This window comes from Mytilus galloprovincialis, chromosome 7 (assembly GCF_965363235.1).
Source record: "Mytilus galloprovincialis chromosome 7, xbMytGall1.hap1.1, whole genome shotgun sequence".
In the NCBI taxonomy this organism is placed as follows: Eukaryota; Metazoa; Mollusca; class Bivalvia; order Mytilida; family Mytilidae; genus Mytilus; species Mytilus galloprovincialis.
In genome coordinates, this window is record NC_134844.1 from 36,883,710 (window position 1) to 36,908,466 (window position 24,757).

Sequence of the window (24,757 nt, forward strand, 5' to 3'; positions counted from 1 at the left end):
TTGTAAAAATTATAAGCTCTCAGTACTATTTTGGTTCAATATTGTTAATGTTAGCTTGTAAGTTGTTCTAACATTGGTAAACTCTCTTCTTTTTCTTTTTTTTGTATAATTAAAGTTTAGTTTTTGTCACACATCTGTATAGAAATTTTGAAATTCTATTATGACATCAAATCTTCTAGCAGTCTTCAGATTTTGGAACATGTATCATGTGACTTTGAAGGAATGATTATATTTTTGTTTGTTGTATTTTGTGTCAATCTGACAAGTCAGCTGATTTTTATGGTTCTTTCGATCAATGTTAGAATTTTATGCTGTATGACCACTATTCCAGGTTATGTGGAGGGTTAGAGAGCCTGAAAACATGTTTAACCCTGCCACATTCATCATGTGTCTATTGCAAGTGAGAAGCCTGTAATCTGTTGTTGTGTATCATACTTGTTTTTCTTTCATAATGTGGTTGTGTTGTGTTAACATGGTTAAATCCAACTGTTTGTTTTCTAGTTTGAACTGTTTAACATTTGGTCCTTTCGAGTCATTTTATTTATCTACATGTGGCTATGCATTACCAGTTTTGCTAATTGTTAAATGCCATACGTTGACATAAAGTATAGCTTAATTGTAATTTGGTATCTAGTGGAAAGTTGTCCCATTGGCAATCATACCACATCTTATTTTTATAAACATGCCTATGTTTCTCACAGAAAGATCAAATTTCTTTTGTATACTCTTAAAACAAGAGCACTCCAGTTTGCATAACAACTATATTACTCGCTCTCAATAGTAAAATTTCAATAATACAAAATATACCTTTCAAAAATCAATAGAAGACAATATATATATATACATTTTTGTTAAGCAATTGTTTAATTTGCATTTAAAGTTCAGGGTTTCAAATACTGTACAAGTCATATGACACGTAGATTTGTAACTAGGAAGTCTTGGAACTAAATCTTTATATATATATAATATATATATTGTATTAAAAACATTGATTAACACTTCAGTGATAACATTTAAGAACACCAGCATTACGTAATGCAAATGCTTTGTCTTATAATCACCTATTAAATTGTCTTACCTATACTTTAACCCTAATGTCATCATGGTGTAATTGATTTTAAAGAAAATTAGTTCAGCAAAGACATGCATGTTTATTGTGAAATATGGCACCAAACCATGCAAGATTGATGTATATTTTATAGAATAAAAGTGCACAAAAAATGAATTTGTTAATCAGACAATAGGTCTCATTATGTCGGTTACCAGTGTCTAATTAGTGTCGCAAAAAGATGTTTTGTTTCACCTACAAAGTACATTTGTACATGTAAATGTACTTCCTTAGTACTTAAATCTGAGACAGGAACCCAATTTGGTTTATACTAATGCATGTAATGGGATAAATTTCAGCAACAAGAAACTACATCTTCTGACATCAGACTCGGACTTCTCTTGAACTGAATTTTAATGTGCGTAATGTTATAAGTTTACTTTTCTGCATTGGCTAGAGGTATAGGGGGAGGGTTGAGATCTCATAAACATGTTTAACCCCGCCGCATTTTTGCACCTGTCCAAAGTCAGGAGCCTCTGGCCTTTATTAGTCTTGTATTATTTTTAGTTATGGTTTCTTGTGTACAATTTGGAGTATAGTATGGCGTTTATTATCACTGAACTAGTATATATATTTGTTTAGGGGCCAGCTGAAGGACACCTCCGGGTGCGGGAATTTCTCGCTGCATTGAAGACCTGTTGGTGACCTTCTGCTGTTGTCATCTCTATGGTCGGGTTGTTGTCTCTTTGACACATTCCCCATTTCCATTCTTAACTTTATTAAAAAATTTCAGTATACATTTTGTACATTGTACCACCAACCTGCACGCTATTTATTGTAAGACAAGTCGAAGATTACTATTTATGAACATGTATGTGCAAGCAAAGTAAGAAAAAGTCATCAGGATCAGCAATTAATCATTTTTAACAGAAGATATGGATTACGGATATTACTGTACCATGAAAGCACCTTATGGTTAAAAAATTCCCCTTCAACATTACTATTCTTAATTTCTTTAAGCCAATTATTCCCTTTTCTGTAAACCACATACAGTCCAAGCCCTCAAATGAGCAACAGAAGAAATGAACAAAAGGAGACTTGAAAACTTCAAAGTAATTTGCAAAAAAATCAGAAAAGCTTCCAAAGATAACCATTGAAGCTTAAACGAGTGTCCTCACTGCATATTCTTGTCTGAATGAATATAAGAGTAAACTGGTAAATTTCTGATATACATGTAAAGACTCTAGGGACTTCTAAATGAACTTTTATGGTGATTCTAGAAGACTTTAAAAAAAAAAAAAAAAAAACATGCAGTAATTATAGATTATCAGTGATCATCTCAACGAGATTGATTTTCTCGCTTGAGCCGGGACGGCGAAAGCGAGAAAGGCAATCGAGTTGAGATGAACAATGATAATCTTTTTATCGCTATTTTACCTATGACTACGTTGTCAATTTCATGTCAGTTTCGTTAGCAACGCCACGTGCATGCTTAGTTTCTATCGATAATTTTCCATCTCAAGCGAGAAGCATGATATGAAAATTATCACAAAAAAAGATCAAAGGAAAAATGCTTAAAATAGCGATAATGCACATTGATACAATATAAAGGGGGAGGGTTCTGTGCACTTTTAGAAGACTAAAAAACAACCATACATGTACAAAATGTAACTGCCTTTTAACCATGATATTAAACCAATATATTTGTACTTGCAATTCTATTATCCTTCAAGAGTTCTTCAGGGAAACATTGCCTATGATTTGTAAAATTACTATATACAACTACAAGATGGGAAATCCTTAATAAATACCTGAAACCCAGGCATGCATATTATAAATTAAAGATGCTAGTATTTAAATTAACCATCTTTTTATACTTTGTGTAATTGTATAGCCATTCAATTTTTTCAAAGTTTAAAGTTTGACAAAACTATATTAACACAATATAAATAATGATGTATAACAATGGAACTAGGTCACAACTAGGTCAGTTCATGCAGAAAAAGTTATAAACTTTGAAAAGTTTAAAGGGATAGTGAACTGTTACTAATCCTAAGGTTCATAACCATGTATAGATCATACTAAGATTTATCATACTTAAAGATTACAGCCAAAGTTCATTCATAATTCTGATGTACAAAATGGGCCAACACCCTTTTTACTATGATGAATTTAAACGTGGCAATTAGAAGTAATAACTAAAAAGTACATGTACAAATGAATGGTTGTTAAATGACATTTCAAATACATATTCATACTTATATTATATGTAATTAATGAAGCCATTTTGTGATTTCAAAATGTTTTCTTATTCTTTTACATGTTTTATTGGACATTATGTTAAGGTTGGCATGTTAATATATATTGAAAGCACACTAATTTCTCATACATGTACATATGCATTGTATGCTACATTTATAATAACAATGAAGGCATTTCATCCTTTGGAATGGGATTATAAAACCCTTAATCAAACACCCAGAATTTGAATTAAAAAATGCATGTACATGTATCAATACACATGATCATGATACAACTGATTAGGAAGCTAAATGTTATTACGGTTATAATCAATACTCCCAGTGCATATTTGATAAAATTAAACCTTACAAATATTGCAATGTTTTAAGGGGTCTGCATTTGCTCTGGTAAACTCACCATTCCTATTGATGGACCATTGATTTACTGTGCTTTTTACAATGTTTACAGGTGTTTACAGGGGTACATTTTATTCTCTGATTGCTTCTGAATTTCTTATTTTAATCTAAAATTCCACACCAAATGCAGTATGTTTAAGAGAATATGTAGCAGGCCAGAGCTGCAAATATTTATTTTTTTTTTTTTTTTTTTCTTCATTCATTTTGTAAATATATAATGATCGATTATGAAAGTCTTACTGAATGAAAATTTACATATAGATTCTACCAACTTGATCGAGTGTGATACGATATTTATCCACTCAAGACAGTTAAATTTTCAAATTTAACTGTCGAGAGTGATTACACGAGATTTGGTGGTGGAATCTGTTTCTCAAATGATTTTCAAATAATAAGCAGGCAAAAAAATTCCTTCTTTTTGAGTGATCTGCAAAAAGATGTGTTCTTTCTACATGACGTCATTAGGCATGGTCGCCTTTTTCCATGCCGTCACAATAGGAAATTCAGAGGAAAGCAATCAGAGGAAAGCAAGAAAATTTGACGTCATAATCAGATTTTAACCAAATTAAACCAATGAAGAACTGAGATCAAACAAACCACATGTTGATTAATTTTTTTATACAATGGGTGCAGAAAGGGACAAATTGACGAGGAATTAGAGAAATATATATATACACAATAGTACATGTAATGTATGAGAAACAGGAAAAAATCAATTAATTTATCTGAATATTTAAGATTAATTTTTCAAGTTAAATTAAGGGTTACTTCATGTACTTGGCCAAACTTTCATAAAGTTTATCCTATATCCAAATTTATGGAATTAAAATTTACACCTAGAAAGCAACTACATACATGACATGTATATATTTTTCCAAAAAAAAAAATCCTCACATGTATATGTCTACTTTGGGACTTTAATAAAAGTTAAAATAAAATATGTATATATATATTATATTGCATGTCATGCATGTGACTGACATGTCAGACTGTGTAGAATTAAAATCCCTGATTAAGGTATAAAATGAAAATATATTATGAAAATGGAATGTGGGTTTTATGATACAATTGACACAAAACATGTATCTTCAGGAGCACAGGAGTGGTGTATCTGTGTATCTCACAAAGACCTTTAAAAGTAATTAATTTGCTTCTCAATATATCCCACCCAAAAAGGTTCTACATTTCACTTTCTTCCCATTCTTTAATTAATTGAAAGTTGTGTATCAAACTTTTACTTCTGTAAATGTCAGTTCAGAATAAGTAAGTAAATTCAGGTAAACATTTACCTGTTTGAGGCACACAACAGGGGGGAAATACTAAAGTATTTCATCTTACTAACAATCAAATTTCTTAAAAGGGTCAAATAATTTCAAATCTGTATGATAACGACTCAAGGTAAATTAGTAAATTGCCTTGTCCATTTTGTTTTTCTTGTATTATTTTGAAATACTCTCCCCCTTGTAAATATGGCGACCAACCTTTTTTTCGACCACTGTGAAGTTGTAAAAAAGTGCAACAGTTTCTTCGTTCCTGGATAATATTTGAAGTACTTACTGAAAATAACTGTTTACGTATTCTCCTTCGATATGCTAAAAAATATTATCCTGACAATAATGCAGACGAAAACAAAACCAATACACAAGTTTCGTATGGTATTTTTGTCCTATGGGCGAGGTTCCCTGTGTACAGCTATTCTATTCAATAAACAGACCAATGGAATGTCGTATATATATAATACACACGTGTGGTTTCATCAACACCGATACCGGAAACTTATATGTATTACGTTATTAATTTTAAGAACATAACATTTTTTATGTTAATAGAAAATCCATTTTTTTTTTAAATCTGTACGTTATTTACCTTTGTAAGAAGAAAAGATAGAACAGCCGTCTTACCTTTCCCTTAGGTCACATGACGCATAAAGCATAAAGTGAGACGACTCCCGTCATTCAACTTTTAGTGTATTCATTTTCTCAGAATTAAATTTTACTTTGCTTTTATAAAATGGTTATAATAATTATTTTCTTTGGACAGATAATTTCACCCTCCTTGAAATAAAGTACTCAGTCAAAGAAAAACAATTAGAGCTAGGACTATTATACTAATTAGTATAAACCCAGATTAGTGGGACTTCATTTCATTTCAGAAATTCTGTTAGTTTCATTTTCGTCTTTTTTTATTTTTCAGTTTTATCTCTTTTATTTATTTTTTGGAAGGAGTCGACGACTGTATCTCGGAAAATCATATTATAATATGTTATCATCATGTTAATAAATATTTATTTCATTATTTATTTCTGGTGTTCAGTTTCTTTCAAAAGAAACTGTGTGACAATCATGACTATTCACACATCATCAAACATGAAAAAAAACAATATTTTTTTTTTTACTTTGCTTCCGAGTATATATAGTAAAATATTTCAAAACTTCTGTGATAAAGTAAATGCAGATGGGTTAATTGAAACCATATGAAATTCTAAACATAACCATCACCCTTGACAGTCAGTAGTGTTGGTCAGTCTCCAAAATAGAAATGGATGTTCCGATCCCCATTAATAAATTACGGAAGATCCAAATTTTCACACGAGTTAAATTGATGTGGGCCGTTCGTTCAATAGAGTAGAGAAGTGTTAAAATATTGATGAATTCATTAAAACAAAAGAATAACACACAGAAAAAATAACTTAAAAATATATAAAATAAATATATAAAAAAGAAAGATACCATACTCCAAGGAAAATTCAGAACGGCGAGTCCTTTATCAAATGTCAAAACCTAAAGCTCAAAAACCACCAAACGAATAGAAAACAATTGCCATATCCATGACTTTATTTTTTTTACATAAATAAGGCCGTTAGTTTTCTCGTTTGAATTGTTTTGCATTGTCTTATCGGGGCCTATTATATCTGACTATGCGGTATGGGCTTTGCTCATTGTTGAAGGCCGTACGGTGACCTATAGTTGTTAATGTCTGTGTCATTTTGGTCTTTTGTGGATAGTTGTCTCATTGGCAATCATACCACATCTTCTTTTTTATATTTACACCGTGAGACATTTCCCTATGTAGAAAATGTAAGATATTTATATCGAATAGATATCTCATTTTATGAATAAAGAAAAATGTTGGCCGATATGTATCAATTACCGAACCAATTAAAAAATAAAAAGTCTTTTCGAGTATTATATAATAATCTACCCCATGACTACTTATAAGGGTCATGATGATGAATAGCTCACTGTCCTGCTCAATAACATTACTGTCTTTACCTTATACATATCAGTTTCTCCCTTTCCACGAAAATTCTCTGTTTTTCAACATTCTGTATATATATTTTTAAATTGCATTTATTATTTAACTTTTCAGGATACCTTACTCATTCATTGCATATTTAAACAGGTGTTGTTTTGTTATAAATAGGACCGTTAGTTTCCTCGATTGAATTGTTTTATATTTTTTATGTTGGGGCCTTTTAAAGCCGACTATACTGTATAGGGTTTTCTCATTGTTGAAGGCCGAACGTACGGTTACCTATAATGCTTACAACCACTTTATTTGAACTGTCTGTCTGTCTGTCGGTCGGTCGGTCGGTCGGTTTCCCCATTTCCCATTTTATGTATAGATGTATCCCTTTTTGATTGCGTGGACAAAGGCTATCTAGACTTATTGATGTATCCATTGTTGATGGTGAGGACCAAAGGATATCTGCAAATGTAGACGTATCCTTTTATGATGGCGATGACCAAAGGCTATCTTGACATATAGATGTATCTTTTTTTTTTCGATGACCAAAGGCTGTCTGGACGTGTAAATTTGTCCTTTTTTTATTTCGATGACCAAATGCTATCTGGCCATTGAAGTGTAGGTGTATCCTTTTTTTTTATTTATTTCGATGACCAAATACTATCTGGACGTGTAGATGTATCCTTTTTTTTTTATTTCGATGACCAAATGCTATCTGGACGTGTATTCGATGACCAAATGCTATCTGGACGTGTAGATGTATCCTTTTTTTTTTCGATGACCAAATGCTATCTGGACCTGCAGATGTATTCCTTTTTGATTTTGATGACCAAAGGCTATCTAGACGTAAAGATGTACTATTTTCTTCATGGCAATGGCCAAATGATATATAGACCTTAAGATTTATCCTTTTTTCAGGGAATGACCAGAGGCTATCTAGACAGGAATCTGATATTCAGTAGTTGTCGTTTGTTGATATAGTTCATAAATGTTTCTCATTTCCCGGATTTTTTTTTAGAGATTAGACCGTTGGTTTTCTCGTTTGAATGGTTTTACTCTAGTCATTTTGGGGGGCCCTTTATAGCCAAGGGTCGGTGTTGAAGACTGTACTTTGACCTATAATGGTTTACTTTTATAAATTGTGACTTGTAATTGGATGTAGAGTGGTCTCATTGGCACTCATTATACCACATATTCTTATATCTATGAAGATGTATCCCTTTTTTCCTTTCCCTTTATGATGGCGATAACAAAAACATATCTAGAGATGTAAATGTACCTTTTTGTTTGCAACGACCAAAGGCTTTAAGGCGTGTACATGTAGATGTATTCCTTTTTAATAGTGATTATCAACTGCTTTTCAGACATATAGTTGTATGCATTTTGATGGCGATGACTAAAGGATATCTAGACATATACATGTAGATGTATTCATTTTTGATGGCTGTAGTTTGACCTATAGTGCTAAACGTTCCTCCGCAGAGTACTGTACATTTAAGTGTAAATTTTTCTATTCTCATTTTTTTATATAACTAAACCATTCGATTTCCTGTTTGAACCCCACCAAAAACTGAGGGTGTTCTCAGGTACTCCGGAAGAGCAGATTGATCCTGCTCCACATGTGGCACCCGTCGTGTTGCTTATGTCAGGGCCGTAACTACCTATGAGGCAGGGGAGGCAGTTTGCCTCCCCTGAATTTTCTACACCAATTTTTTTTTTTGAAGTAATAAAATGAAATATTGACAATATGTACACGAAGAACTTGAATTTATATTATAAACAATACAAGTTAACAGTTTTAACACTGTTATCATGATACGTGATATATCTGTCATTTTCCGGATTTTTTATCGAAAGTGAACCGTTTCAGTATATTTTATTTTCGTGTGGCCGTCCGTCTGTTATTCAGTATTCGTACGAGAACACATATGAAACTTTGCTTTCGACAATTTTGAATAAACTTAACTATTCACATTTATTTAGGGGCTCCATTAAGCAGAGGAAGTTCCCTTTGTATTGTGAATCTTTTATGATATCTGAAATTCGTTACCGGCTGAATCAGCTGTTGGGTCATTTTTTAACGTCTCCCGGCCGATCGTACGAGAACATTATGGTAAATGCCTTAGTAGTTAAACACTCCAATTCGTTGAAGCAGAGACTTTCTAAACTAAGTATATACTAGTTTAGAAAGTCCCTGGTTGTAGTTATATACATGTCTGTTCAGTTTTCAACAATATTGAAATTCAAGGTCCTCGACAAAAAAAAAATCTTGCTTTCTATGATCTTGCTTTATATGTTTTTTTAACTGACCAGTTTGATTTCTAACAAAAATATCTTAAAATACAGATACTAATTGTTTGCATAAAAGTTGCTTCCAGGATCCAGCAATACTGATGTTTCTTAAACATGTTAAAGTAAGTAAATCGAAGGAAAACGGGTCATTTTTAGCCATTTTACTGCGAGAAGAAAATCGGCGGGGGGCTGCGCCCCCCAACCCCCCTCTTTAAGGGGGCCTCATTCGGCGGCCCCCAAACCCCTGCCTCCCCTGAAGTCGAACCCTAGTTACGGCCCTGTATGTTATTACAAATACGGTAAATAGTCCAATTCGGTAGGTCACATTCGTGAAAAGGGAAGGGGATTGTAGTTATGACATAAGGAACATATCCGATATCATCTGTGAAACGGTTATTCCATAACGGTCAACCAATTCCTGATGGCGTCCGTAAAATTTACGAAGGGATGATTTCAACTTCAACATTTGGAACACTTGGTTTAATAGCTTCCTTGTGAGCAGCAACCCTCCATCTAGGAAATTATGATAGGAATTACAAGACCGGGAATTTCGTATCAATTGGGAGATATATACTTCGTATGCAGGCGCTGCTGGAAATTAAAGTTGCTACATATAAATGGAACGTTCACAATTGGGAAGTTGAAATCGTCTATTTGTCGTAAAGTTTTGATTTCAACCCCAGAGGCAGATTTAGAGGGGGGCAGGGGGCCCGCCTCCCTTTCGGGGAAAAAATTGGTTGCTTATATAGGGAATCACTGAAGCATGACCGGAGCGGGCCCCCTCTTAGGCAGTCAGTGGGCCCCCTATTATGGAAATTTCTGGATCCGCCACTGAACCCGACCCTCATTGTCAATTTCTAGATGTAAGTCAAGATATGAGACATACTTAACTGTGTCATTAGTGTCATTTATCTCAAGTTCGCTGGGATAGATTCGTTCAACATGTACATGGTCACCAAATTTTATAAATTATTTAGTGAGAAAATCATCTATATATCAGAAAATAAGATAGATACTGATAACTAAGAAGTTCATGTATGAAGTCAGCCTCATATTAATAAAGAAACCAGTCGGCAAGAAGAGGGACACAATTGGTTCCCATTGCAATTCCGACATTTTGTTTAAAACACGCCCTCCAAACGTAACACATATGTTATCAATAGAAATCAAGCATCTCGATAATGTCAGTTTCAGAGATTAGTCCCTCCCTAAGAATAGATACTAGTATCTACGTTCGCCATTCTTTTTTATGTTCAACAAAGCAATACCAACTCTTTCAATTTGTCTTTTAGCTTTCAATGGGGAATACTTGTGTAAAGCATAGAAAAGTCAAATGTTTTTATACTATTGGAAGATGAAAGAGTCTTAGTATGTATGTAATCTAACAGATCTTTGTATTTTTTTAAGTATCCACATAGCAGTTTCACAATACCTTTGAAGACCGGCTTTAATTGCTAATAATATAGATGTTAATAATTTAGAATGAGGTTTCGTTGAGCATTTGGAAGACCCAGCTATATACCGTTGTTTGTAAGGACACATATGTAGTTTAGGTATCCAATACGTACAGTGATGGAATTAAGATCCAGTTCTTCATCTTTGGTTGAAATTTCAAATTTTAAGGAAAATAAAACAGACCTATGATTATCCAGGATTTCCTCTTTGGTAAGTTTCGTGAGGGTATATGTTGAGTTTCTGAGTAAATACCTAATTCATTTATCAAGCAGTTTATGTAATGAGATATACACACAAAAACGATGTTGTTTGGGGCTTTATCTGCGGGGACAACAGCATATTTTTCATGGAGGTAGAACAAGTGTTTTGCAACATTTGGGTCTTTAAAGATTGACTTAGCATGGGTATTGATAGACCCATTCAGTTTCTAAATTCTGTTTTGTATCAACGATCTCACAGACTTCATCCATTCGGAAAGATTATCTACATCTTCTTTCTCGCGTTTAGCCCATTGCCTAGCATAATCCTTGACTGAATCTTTTAGTATTTCGATGTTGTATTTCCAATTGATGTATTTAGGCTCACCATATTTCGAAGCACAGGTGCAATCAGGAGGTGTTTTAGTCAGATTAGGCAAAATTTACGAACAACATCACAAGCGATGGCTGACCGTTGGGGAATATCTGTTTCACTGATGACGACAAATATATATATGAATTGTCATAACCGCAACATTGTCCTCTTTTCTTCGAACATGACTTCACCGAATTTGAGTTTACATGGCCACTGCAATATGACTTTTTATGTAGAGCAGGATATGATTACCCTTTCAGAGCACATGAGATTGGTCTTCATGTTGCTTGGACAGTCTCGTCTTTCTATATTGCGCGTTGTAGACGGTGTTGTTTGTCTTTGTTCGTTTTTTCGTGTTTTGTCAATTCGTCTTCTATAATTTGATTATCCTTTGGTATCTGATCTCAGTTTAATCTGATTAGAAGCTTTGTACCATCAAATCTAGATACATGTAGTTCGTTTATCGTGCTTACAAATGTTGCTTACTGTGATCTACTAATACCATGACCACCATTCAGTGCTTTTAAAATATATGTGTTTTATTTGGCTGATTTCCTTATGTTTGTATTGGCATGACTGGTATGTGTGTTAACAACTTCATTGAGCATAAAATTGAGAATGGAAATGGGAATGTGTCAAAGAGACAACAACCCGACCATAGAGCAAACAACAGCCGAAGGCCACCAATGGGTCTTCAATGTAGTTATAAACTCCCGCACCCGGAGGTGTCCTTCAGCTGGCCCCTAAACAAATATGTATACTAGTTCAGTGATAATGTACGTCATACTAAACTCCGAACTATATGTACAAGAAACTAAAATTAAAATCATACAAGACTAACAAAGGCTCCTGACTTGGCCGGACAGGCGCAAAAATGCGGCGGGGTTAAACATGTTTTTTTTTTAGATCTCAACCCTCCCCTTATGACCTCTTGCTAATATAGAAAAACAAACGCACAGTTAAACTCAGTTTAAGAGAAGTCCGAGTAGGAAACAAAAGAAATGATAAATAAAATGGCAATAATACATATAAATAACAGTTACTAACATGCCAGCTCCAGACCTCAATTAAACGGATAGAAAGATTATATCTTAATCATCATATGCATATCAGGCACAATCCCTCCTGTTAGGGGTTTAGCATTATACCATCGTAAAATATATGAGAAGAACATAAACCGTGTCATACAAACAACTGGTTTTAGAATAAATGTGTTTAATTCCGATACAAAGACCCTATAAGTGAATCAATACTAGAGCCAAAACATGCAATCTTTAATGACCTGACAACTAAATCCCTTCTGAATGAGTCTGTTAAACGGTTTTCTTAGCTTTTGAGGTGAATACTGACATTTTGGTGCTTTGTAAAGAATATTACTATAAAGGTTGGATGTAAAAACATTAACGTATAAGATGTCTGCATGTTGAGTCATACTTACGAATGCCATCACATACATGTATGATGTCTTTGTCAGTTCAATGTGTTAATCTTGCAGACTCCAAACTAGTAAAACGTGTATGTCTTAATCAATTATGTATATCTTATATATATTTACATAATGCTTATGTGAAGATGAATGTAAAGTCCTGTGAAGTCAGAGACATATTTATATATATATTATGTCGCTCAGCCCGCTTATCCTCTAATATCGGTGGCGGTACTTCATGAAAAGATTTCTTAATGAAACGCCATAGATATTTTAGGAATAAATTTTCATTTGTTCACACAATCGGTGTTTAGAATTTCGAAGCAGAAAACAAAATAAAGTAAAGTTTGTTTTCAATAAATATGTTTTGTTTGAGTTAACCGGAATAAGAACGGTTGTTCCAAGATTTGGGTTGACATTTAGAGATCGATTTAAAACATGAGATTGACCCTGATTGATAGTACACGTGTTTTGATGACGTTGTCACAAGAAAAAGTAAATAAGAAAAGTTGAAAATAGATTCTTTGTAAATATATTCGTTATTTTTATATTGGCAGAAGATTGAAGGATTAAAGATGAGGAGAGCACATATGGGTAAATTGTCTGAACAAAGATCATGCCAAAACTCCAAATATATTGACAATTTGTATGAAATGTCAAAATTATATACGAGTCGTTATTATGTTGTTATGCCATATGTCAAAAATTTAATTTTGAATGAAATATATAGTGAACCCTGTTGTCTTACCCGTATATTTGAAGACATCTACTTAAAGTTAAGTTCGTTTTAACCAAAACTTTTTTAGATACAAGACTTAAACGATTGACAAAAACCCTAATTTTACTATAAATCATACTATCCTCCCACAGGCACTTGTTTCTGTCAATGTGGGGTTTACTATCCATACCAGTACCACCATTTTTAGTGGAAGAAGACGTCAAGTCTTCTGAAGACTTAAGGGGCTGACCATTGGCATTGAGTCTCCGTATGCCGCATTCATTTCGTGTATTACAATTTCAAAACAACTTTTTTTAAGATTCCTGACACCGATTTTTACACATGATTAGGCATCTGAATCATTTAATTTGTAAATTATGATTGTAAAACAATCACTATCGTAAATATGACCCTTTTATTTATGTAAATTATTAGATTTCATCTCATCCACATGAACGTTATTTGTTTACTTGTAACAGGATGTTTTAACTGTCGATATTTGTATTATGCATGCGTGAATTTGGTATCGGGACAACTCGCCCTGTTTACAAGTTCGCCCTTGAAGTTACGAATTTGCAATCCTGCAGACAAGAAGATTTAGTTTTTATATAAATAAAAAGGATATATAAAGTCTTGTCTTTATTCATGATTTTCCTATGTCATGTGAATTTGATGCCCTTCGTAACATACATGTGAACCTCCCGTTTAGGAGAAAAAAACTCCCGTGTATGAAATTTTTCAGACGCCATATTTGATCATTTCTTACTACTGTACGGGTGTAATTCGCCGTTTCAGAATCTAATGCATCCTGGTTAATATTTTCAAAAGCGTACACCAAAGCGTTTTGATTGGTTTAAAACGTCCTAAACAATCGAAATTCAACCAATGACATAACGTTATTTTCACTTTGGGGTACGAACAATGAAATTACCCATGATGCTTTAGATTCTGAAACGGCCAATTGACACCTGTGTTAAATTTTACCTGAACATCAAAGAAAATGTATAATTATATGGCTTCACTTGACAGCTTGGGTGTCAAACATACTGGTAATCAACGATGTTTACCTCCGACTAACTGCCGTTGTGTTATCAAAACGATGTGTATTGGGAATATTGAAATACTTTTTTGTTACTTCCCTTTGTTTTATACTGTTTTCACTTATTTTGCTTTTAAAAATGTAAATTGTAAAAAGACTATAAATGATTAATATTTTAATCAAATAATCATAAAAGAATGTTGATTAAATGAATTTAAATGATTTTGGACAAATAAAAAAATTAAAACTTATAAATTATTTTAGCAATCTAAACCTCTTTTCAAGGATTAAATTAAAGTTTATATTACAAATTTGTTTATAAATAAGAAGTTAACATACAATATGTGCAACTAGACTAATAAAAGGTCTAGTAGTTAGATTAATTCCTAGTAAAATTTTAAAATTTAAATTTGTAAATGTTAGTATATATTAGATTTTATTGTGTAAGCTAAGAAATAGCAAGACATTTTACACTGTTTTTAAGTCTTTTTAAGCTTTCTACAAATATGACTTTCATAATGCTTAAAATCCATGCAGTACTAGTGTTAGTGTATGTTATTTTTTTAATTAATTTACGATGTTGCAAATATACATGTGGAGCTTATTTCTTTCTTATTTGTCTATACATTTACAAATGATAAGGAGATGGAGACATGAACAAAAATGTATACAGATAAGATATATAAATATAATGATTCATTTGCAAGCAGTGAACAATCATTTGTCAAAAACAAAACAAAACAAAACAAGAAACAGATTCTTCTTATTATTTTATTTTATTCAAATAGAGAGGCAATAAGGAAACTATAAACATTACAATTTGATGGAAATTTGAAGAAAAAACACAATTTCTACATCATTTGGTTACATTTACGACAAAATTTATGTCGATAAAAAAACATGATGTTTTGACCATTCAGTACTTATTAGATGCATAGTTCTTGGGGAAAAGTTTCATCAAATAATATGAATATAAATGACTTTTTTGTGCTCATTTTTTACAGTGAGTTGTGATGATCTTCCAGTTAGGTTACCCTCATTTGGAGTGTTGTTCCCAACCTGTTAAAGGTCCATCTTTGTGCATAATTCAAAATTGGAAATTTCAACAAGCATCTTATATTCTTAATCTGGAAAATAAACCCTGGTCTGCTAGCTTCATGTATATTTTTTCTACCGATTTAATATATAACTAGAATCATGCAAACAGACTTAAGGAAAAGGCATGTAAGTTCATCATACAAATATGACACTTTTTCTAGACAATCCAGATCTTGCAAAATATGTCGCTAAAAATTGTAACCTTTAAAATTGTTGTTGTGCAGTAAAAACCCATATGGGAACTTTCAAAAGTTGGCAGGTATGTAACAAGTCTTACTATTTTTATGCTCCATTTATGGGCAATATGTTTTCTAGTCTGTCCGTCCGTCCTGCTTCTGGTTAAAAAGTGTATGGTCGAGGTAGTTTTTGATGAAGTTGAAATCCAATCAACTTCAAACTAAGTACACATGTGTTCCTCTTGATATGATCTTCTTAATTACTGCCAAATTAAAGATTTTACCTAATTTTCATAGTCAACTGAACATAGAAAATGATTGTACGGATGGGAAATCCATGTACTTATGACCTTTTCTTGTTTGAAGAAAAAAAATACATTTTAACGATAATGGAACAAAGCAGCCTGGGTAAGTGGGGCTGCTTTTAAATGGTAATTCAAGTTACCTTTTATTCACCTTCTTCCACTTCAGAGCTATCAGCTCTTTGATTTGTACTGGTATGGATAGTAAACCCCACATTGACAAAAACAAGTGCCTGTGTATCCTCCACTCCCCAAAGTTCCTCCACCTAACGAATATCGCGGTGCATTTTCAGCTACGTTTCCCGTATATTCCCGATAATTTGCAGTCATAAAGATTCAATAAAATTCTAATCTTTGACATGAAAAAGAATCAACAAAAGACCGTAGTATAACGGAAATTCAAAAGTGAACACTTACTTGAAATCAATGCCTGTTCTACTTTCGCCTCTCAAGTTCGTCCACCGGATGCACAACCTTGTTATGTCACACAGATAAGGCCAAGCACATTGCACTAAGAAACAAAAAGGCAACTAACTCCACCTCATTTTTCTGCTATCTATAAATGAATAAATTGACCTACCTGGAATGCCCAACTATTTTTCTGGAAAACGTGCCATCCTTGTCATCAGATCGTAGACAGCGTTTATATTTATCAAATTGGTATTGTTCGTAACATTTTTAGTACATCTCTAGCATATAATAAAAAGATTTTAACTATTTTGAGTGTTTTCCCTTGACCTTTTCAGAACATTTCTGCAAGTACGTAAGAATTTTTGGGGGTCCGTATGGATAGTAAACCCGGCAAATTGTAACAAACCCCTGTGATATACCCAAGCATCTGTGAATTAAACAGGATAACTAGTATGCATTCAACACGCCTGCACTCACTATGAACTATACTCTCCTTATTTGAATAAAATATTTCTAACAATCACCTCTTCAAAATTCCTTCAGATACAAATGACATGAACATTTAGTTACAGCTGATGCAGCATGTGCATAGCAATCACAAATGGCCATACAGTTCCTAAAGAAATGATATTAACAGTGACTGTAACAAGAAATAACAGAAACAGAGGATACAATGGGGATATTCTATACTCTTCAATAGAAACTGACAATGTCAGGGGGGACAACAACACAAAGATGTCCAAACAACACTACATGTACATAAAATTTAAAATTATAAACAATGCAACACAAAACACAACACATTTATAAGAAAGTTTCAATCAAATATTGATGTTAATGTCACTTGACATTCAGGTACAGAGATAAAAAAAAAAACTAAATCTGTTTTATTAAATTGAAAATTATTTGAATTCCAAATCAATCAAGATTATTATATTTCTGTAAGTGACACAGGAACATGTTTGAGAATTTAGTTTATACATTGTATTGTAATTTGTTTAAGCTTAATTATGAAAAGTATAACATATATAATTATTTATATTTATCCATTATAAAAGGAAATGGTTTTCAAGGACAGGAAGGAGAATATGTGGAAGAAGACAATCAGAGAATGGAGGAAGATTTGAAATATAAAGTTCAAGCTTTAAAATCAGTATGTTATCTTGTCACTTGAAAGATTAATATTCACATAAATTGAATAAATATAAAATAAAAGTTACACACATTAAAAAACACCCCAAAAAACACATGTAACTGTACATAAGATTATAACATAAACCATCTAGTTTTTTTATACTGATTAGTTTCATAATAGCTTCTGCCAGTAGATAATCTACTGGCAGCAGCTATAATGAAACTAATCAGTATAAAAAGTCTGAAAACAGTGGACCTTTTTCTTAATTTATCATACTAGAGACATGTTGATCAAGGATGACTTTATAAAAAATTGTGTTGTAAAATAAAGGGTTGTAATCTGATTTGAATAAAAGCTAATTGGCAATACAGACAATGACAGAAATGGTGTTATAGTTTGGAAATTGCTTTGATTATTCTGATTGGTCTACATTGTAGATGTCGTTATGAAGACACTATTGACATAATTTAAACAAGGGCAGAAGTTGAACATCTGAAGTGGTTAATACATGTACATAAAATATAAAAAAATGAAAATGGAAATAGGGAATATGTCAAATAGAAAACAACCCGACCATGTATGTATGTGGAACAGTTTGTCATTTAACTTTACATAATGAAGTTTATTGCACTAAATACAGTAGATTTTATGATATTTTTAAACTATATACCATTTTGTTTACAGTTAACAATAGATATTGGAAATGAAGTTAGAGATCAGAACAAGTATTTAAATGAAATGGTAGGTTTATGCTTTCCTTTTTGGTATCAATTTTAAAATATTTCAGGTCAAGTTGCAATAAGTTAAATGTATAAAATAAGAGTATTTTGTACTTTTGACATTGAGACAATACTCCACAAGACACAGAAATTAACAACTATAGGTTACTGTAAGGCCTTTAACAATGAGCAAATACTATACCGCATAGCAGTTGTAAACGGTATTGATATGACAAATGTAAATCAATTGAAACCAGAAAATTAACAGCCTGATTTATGTACAAAACAAAAATGTTAAAAAATGTCATGATGATAGCTTCATTTCAATTTTACCATTGAACTTTATTATAACAGAGTTATAGAACTTTGTTCATGAAAAAACAGACATTCTACAACTTGTCACAAAACAAGTCATATGGTCAATGTCATATAATAAGTGGGAGTAAACTTTGCATGAAATAGCCATGGGCTTCTTGCTCATTAATGGAGAGCGCATGACAACAATTATAGTTTGAGCCTGAAAAATTTAGTTATCCATTTTGTCAGACATACATGGTACATTTATCTATTGGATAGTTACTGATACTTAATATTTAATTTGTCAATTAATATAATATATTTTTAGCTCACCTGGCCCGAAGGGCCAAGTGAGCTTTTCCCATCACTTGGCGTCCGGCGTCGTCCGGCGTCCGTCGTCCGGCGTCGTTAACTTTTACAAAAATCTTCTCCTCTGAAACTGCTGGGCCAAATTTAACCAAACATTGCCATAATCATTATTAGGGTATATAGTTTAAAAATTGTGTCCGGTGACCCGCCCAACCAACCAAGATGGCCGCCATGGCTAAAAATAGAACATAGGGGTAAAATGCAGTTTTTGGCTTGTAACTCAAAAACCAAAGCATTTAGAGCAAATCTGACATGGGGTAAAATTGTTTATCAGGTCAAGATCTATATGCCCTCAAATTTTCCCGTTGTTGGGTTGCTGCCCCTGAATTGGTAATTTTAAGGAAATTTTGCTGTTTTTGGTTATTATCTGGAATATTATTATAGGTAGAGATAAACTGTAAACAGCAATAATGTTCAGCAAAGTAAGATTTACAAATAAATCAACATGACCAAAATGGTCAGTTGACCCCTTTAGGAGTTATTGACCTTTATAGTTATTTTTTAACCATTTTTTCGTAAATCTTAGTAATCTTTTGCAAAAATCTTCTCCTCTGAAACTACTAGGCCAAATTAATCCAAAACTTGGCCACAATCATCTTTGGGATATCTAGTTTAAAAAATGTGTGGCGTGACCCGGCCAATCAACCAAGATGGCCGCCATGGCTAAAAATAGAACATAGGGGTAAAATGCATTTTTTGGCTTATAACTCAAAAACCAAAGCATTTAGTGCAAATCTGACATTCGGTAAAAGTGTTTATCAGGTCAAGATCTATCTGCCCTGAAATTTTCAGACAAATCAGACAACCTGTTGTTGGGTTGCTGCCCCCAAATTAGTAATTTTAAGGAAATTTTGCAGATTTTGGTTATTATCTTGAATATTATTATAGATAGAGATATACTGTAAACAGCAATAATGTTCAGCAAAGTAAGATTTACAAATAAGTCAACATGACAGAAATGGTCAATTGACCCCCTAAGGAGTTATTGTCCTTTATAGTCAATTTTCAACAATTTTTATAAAATTTGTAAATTTTTACTAACATTTTCCACTGAAACTACTGGGCCAAGTTCATTATAGATAGAGATAATTGTAAGCAGCAAGGATGTTCAGTAAAGTAAGATGTACAAACACATCCAGGCCTCTACATTAACATTTTTTCTAACTTGTCCCTTCGGACAAGTGGCAAGAAAATCAACTTGTCCGAACTCTTTACTCACTTGTCCGAATTCATAATTGAAAATCTAACATATTGATGATTTATGCAATAATAACACTTGGGCTTTGATTGTACCTAATAAAAAGAGCATTTTGTAATGTTATATGAATACCACATCAAAATACATTTCATTATTTCAGAATGAAAGTTTTTTTGCAAGACTGTGTTCTCTGACTCAATGTCACTATCATTTATCAATCATTAAATCATCATTTCTTACCAAACCACTACGTTCCCCTATAGACCTATTCATTCTTTAGTAGTGGTATGGGTTAAACCAAGGATGTATATACACCTGGGCTTGAACATGTATATGAGTAAACCTTTTTAATTTATTGATGATGTCAAAACAAGCTTTTACAATTTATTTTGATTTGTATATACATTGATATATTATCATGAAGTACATACACATTTCACTAAAAAATCTGCCTTTTTAGATTTTTTTTTTTTTTTTTTTTTCATCTTAAATTTTTATATCATAGATCTTATCAAATAAAACCTCTTTTAATGTATTGTTATGCATAAAAGCAAAATCAAATGAAACATACTTTAATTTAATATTTAAAAGTTTAGGTAAAACTACATATGGAGGTGCTCCTAATTCAAGGAAGCTTATACTAAGAAGATACATTAACATTGGTTTCTTTCCCCTTACTTATATCCCCCTGGTCAATGGCTGCCAGCATGTTCAAATACTCCCAATCAGAGACATATTATACAAGTTTTATATGTCTCTGGTTCAATCAATGAATAATTATTTCATTTAGTATGATCAATAAAACAATCATTCATATTTTTGGGAATGTATAAGTCTTGAATTTGATCTATTTATCTGACCTTGATTTTTCACTTGTCCCATCGGACAAGTAGTATGGTGAATCTACTTGCCCGACACCTGTGTCCACTTGTCCCGGACAATCGGACAAACGTTAATGTCGAGCCCTGACATCACCATCACCAAAATACAATTTTGTCATGAATCCATCTGCTTCCTTTGTTTAATATTCACATAGAGCAAGGTGAGCGACACAGGCTCTTTAGAGCCTCTAGTTAATATGTGATACAAGAAAAAATGAACATTTTATTTCAGCATGATGATTTTGATAAAGGAGGGAGTTTATTGGATAAGACAGTGAACCGTTTAAAGAGGATAACAGCATCTGGTGGACATAAACATATTTGTTACCTTTTAGGTTTTGCACTTTTTGTATTCATTTTGATATGGATGATTGTCAAATTTAGATGATGAAATTGAAAGATGATAATTGATAGCTGCAATATGATGAAAGCTTTAATACACAGATTCTAGATGATCTACAGAAGAGTGTAACTCTAAACATGCTAAAAGTATTATCATTGAAAAGAAAAAGTAAGAAGATTACTTTGAAAGGGCTATTCTTGTATAACAATCTTTAAAAGATTAAAGGTTCATTTCAACTATATATTATCAATATTTTATAACTTCTTGTAAAGTAGAAAATATATACTGTCAACTTGAAACACTTGGTTTTTTTGTTACAATTTCAATCTATAACCTTTTTTGTCTATGATTATAATTTGTGTATTAATCAATAAGTGCTCTATTCACACCAGTAATGTTGATATATACACAATCTAGTCAAGTGTTGGGCACTTCAGGATATATTGGGACCTTGAACATAATTGCAAAAGGTTGAAAATATAACCCTAGGACAAAACTTTCCATGTTTACAGTATTGACCCCCTAAAAGGAAATCCTTTTAAATTTATTATTGAAATTTTATTTTATCTTTGTAATGGACTTCTTTTGACATAGTTTGTCAGGAAGAATGCCTTCTGAAAGCAAATTATCTATTGGTGATACACAAACTTACTAAAAAAACAATCTTTATGTGCCAGTCTCAAATATGGAGCCTGTAATTCAGTGTTTGGCATTATTTCACATCTTTCATGTTTTGATTTTTTTTAAACTGTATTGTTATAGATAAGTGTAGTTTTCTTGTATGAATTATTTCACATTTTTTATAACCTGCCTTTTATGATCTTTCAAAGCAATCTATATAGTCTGGGTCATTGTCATATCTAGGCCATTCAGTTTTTGGTGGATAGTTGTCTCATTGACACTCATACCACATCTCTATATTTTTATATCAAATTACATGTAGTCAAGAGAAACAGCATTACAAATCACCATGGGAACAAGGATTGTTGTTTTTCTCTGTAATGAATATTATTTTATTTCTATTAGATTTGTTACATATATTCTATTTCCAGCAAAGCTGGACATGTGATTTTGTATTTTTAAATAATTTTGTTTTTCTGTGTTTACCCTTTCTTTCACTTCTCAATCTCAGAGTTAGCTGTTGGTCATATTTGTAATGTATCATTATAAGTTTAATATATTGTCATGCATCATAAAATGTTCTATACAATTAGAAAAAAAACAATGTTCTTGATGTTAAAAATATCACTGGTTAATTAGATCTATTAATGGAGAAATAATATTTCAATGAAAAAAATCTGTTTGATTACAAATTGCACCAATGAACTCTTTGATGATTTGAATTAATAAATGCATTCATTAGTATTTTTTTTCAGTCAATTATTTTTCAAAATACAAACTTTTTTTATTTGTTGTTATATTTTGTTATTAACTTAATGTATGAATATTTGCATGGTTTCATTGTCTTGTTAGCGTTTTGTTGTTGTTTTATTTATAAATGAAGAGTTGATGTGATAGTCAACATATATAAAGAATATACACATGCTGAGAGTTAGAAATTTAATATTTATAAATTTTAATAATTTCTCATGTCACATTCATGATTGTACATCTTGGTTTTTGAAAGCCTTAAAACTTAATACCTTGTTAATGATCATTATTATACAATACTTTTACATACAAGGTCTTAATAGCACTGTGGATTCACTATTATTTGTTACATACCAATTTTCATGGATAGAAAAAAAACCCAAGATTTCAAATGTTCAACAATTCACAAATTTTTCAGAGGCTTTAGATGCAGAGATTGTTAAAAAATGAAATCAAATATCCACGAAAAATAAAAGTTTTCCTCAATCCAAGAAACTTGATACCCAAGAAAATTGAAGAATTCACTGTATCCATGGTTTGATATATGAATAATTCAAATTTTATTGTACATTGATCTGTCTGGAGAAGCATTTTTTTTTGTCATTGATGACTCTTGGGTGCATATACTCAAGATAATATCTAGTGAGCATCTTTCACAATTAGAAAATATCATTATATTCATAAAAGGCATTTTAAAAATGTGTTCTCACTATATTTGCCATCATTACCAGCATAGTGCCTTACCTCAAATCTTGGATCTACAAAACAAATTATGACGCTCGATAAGCATACTTAGTAATAGCAGTACACTGTGAAGCCTTTCTGTCAACATTACATTTGATTGTTCAAATGATATGATTGCAAACATTATGAAACTGTTCAGTTATATGTGTGTCTAAATGCTAATGTAATGAATATATTGATTGTGTTCAGTTTTGAATGATTTTGACGGTGCCAAATGAAATGTTTAATGTATGATTATTGAAGATTTTGATTAAAGATATCAGAGTCTCATATTAAGGTTTATTTGAATTTTTATTTTTGGAACATGTTTAAAGAGATATTAGAAGATGTGGTGTGAATGCCAATGAGACAACTCTCCATCCAAATCACAATTTGTAAAAGAACATTCGTTCTAGGTCAATGTTAGGTCTTAAACACAGAGCCTTGGCTCACACCAAACAGCAAGCTATTAAGGGCCTAAAAAATGACTAGTGTAAAACCATTTAAACAGGAAAACCAACGGTCTAATCTATTTAAAAAAAACAGAAACACTTAATCATTGCCTTTGAACCACATTAACAAAGGACAACTACTGAACATCAGTACACTTTTTGTGTCGCAATATCTGATTTGAAGATCATATGCATTTCTTTTTTTATTATTGTCTTTGGAAGCTCTATTTGGTAAGATTTATGGTTATGTTTTGCTGGTCACAAATCTGCTTTTTGTAAATAATTCAATTATGAACGTAACACATCTTTTGATTGGCTGACAGTGTCTTGTCTATCAGCTCATAGAAATTTTTTTGTCATGTGACTGACAATTTTTATGCTTAACCTGGCTTAAAATAGAATTCACAATTAAATTATAAGGGATGACTAATATATTTTCTGTTTATTCGAAATAACATTAAAAGTGTGGTGCACACTTCACAGGTTATTCAGTGTGCACCATATTTTTGATGTGATTTCTGCATAGACAGAAAAAATATTACAGTCATTCCTTAAAGAAAATTATGAAAGAATTTTACACACCTCATCAAACATCCATTAACATGCATATAATATTTATTTATAAAAATAAATGCAGAAAATACACATTTGCTCATATGAAATCTCTTTGATAATAAATGAGATCAACATATTTGAGACTAATATCAACTTAGTCTATATATCTGACTTAAATATTTAGTTCTTTGAACCCAGCACTATATGTTTCCTAGGTCTAATTATCTAAAGTTCTTTAAAATCTCTATTTTAAGACGATATGGACTGTGCATG

At 32.1% G+C, this 24,757-nt stretch overlaps 2 protein-coding genes across 17 annotated transcripts in view; one reads left to right on the top strand and one right to left on the bottom strand.

Moving 5' to 3' along the window:
- Nucleotides 1-5,619, bottom strand: part of LOC143082890 (epidermal growth factor receptor kinase substrate 8-like) — a 76,804-nt gene extending 71,185 nt beyond the window's left edge. For 5 of the 16 annotated variants that reach the window (XM_076258873.1, XM_076258875.1, XM_076258872.1 and 2 more), the window contains exon 1: nt 5,263-5,418. The gene's annotated coding sequence lies outside the window, so the exon portion shown is untranslated. Of the gene's footprint in view, nt 1-5,262; nt 5,434-5,571 lie in introns of those variants that run through there. The other 11 variants (XM_076258866.1, XM_076258869.1, XM_076258862.1 and 8 more) reach the window with 6 other exon arrangements.
- A 7,534-nt stretch (nt 5,620-13,153) lies between these two features.
- Nucleotides 13,154-21,536, top strand: LOC143082892 (BET1 homolog). The gene is made up of 4 exons (XM_076258876.1): nt 13,154-13,291; nt 17,500-17,594; nt 18,261-18,317; nt 21,273-21,536. The coding sequence occupies exons 1-4, from the start codon at nt 13,273-13,275 to the stop codon at nt 21,426-21,428; spliced, it is 327 nt and encodes a 108-aa protein (XP_076114991.1). The 5' UTR covers nt 13,154-13,272; the 3' UTR covers nt 21,429-21,536.
- The last annotated feature ends 3,221 nt before the right edge of the window (nt 21,537-24,757 follow it).

Coding starts and splice junctions, on each gene's coding strand:
- LOC143082892 (XM_076258876.1), top strand. Junction 17,595..18,260: donor AAGTTCAAGCTTTAAAATCA/GTATGTTATCTT, acceptor TTTTGTTTACAG/TTAACAATAGATATTGGAAA. Junction 18,318..21,272: donor ACAAGTATTTAAATGAAATG/GTAGGTTTATGC, acceptor ATTTTATTTCAG/CATGATGATTTTGATAAAGG.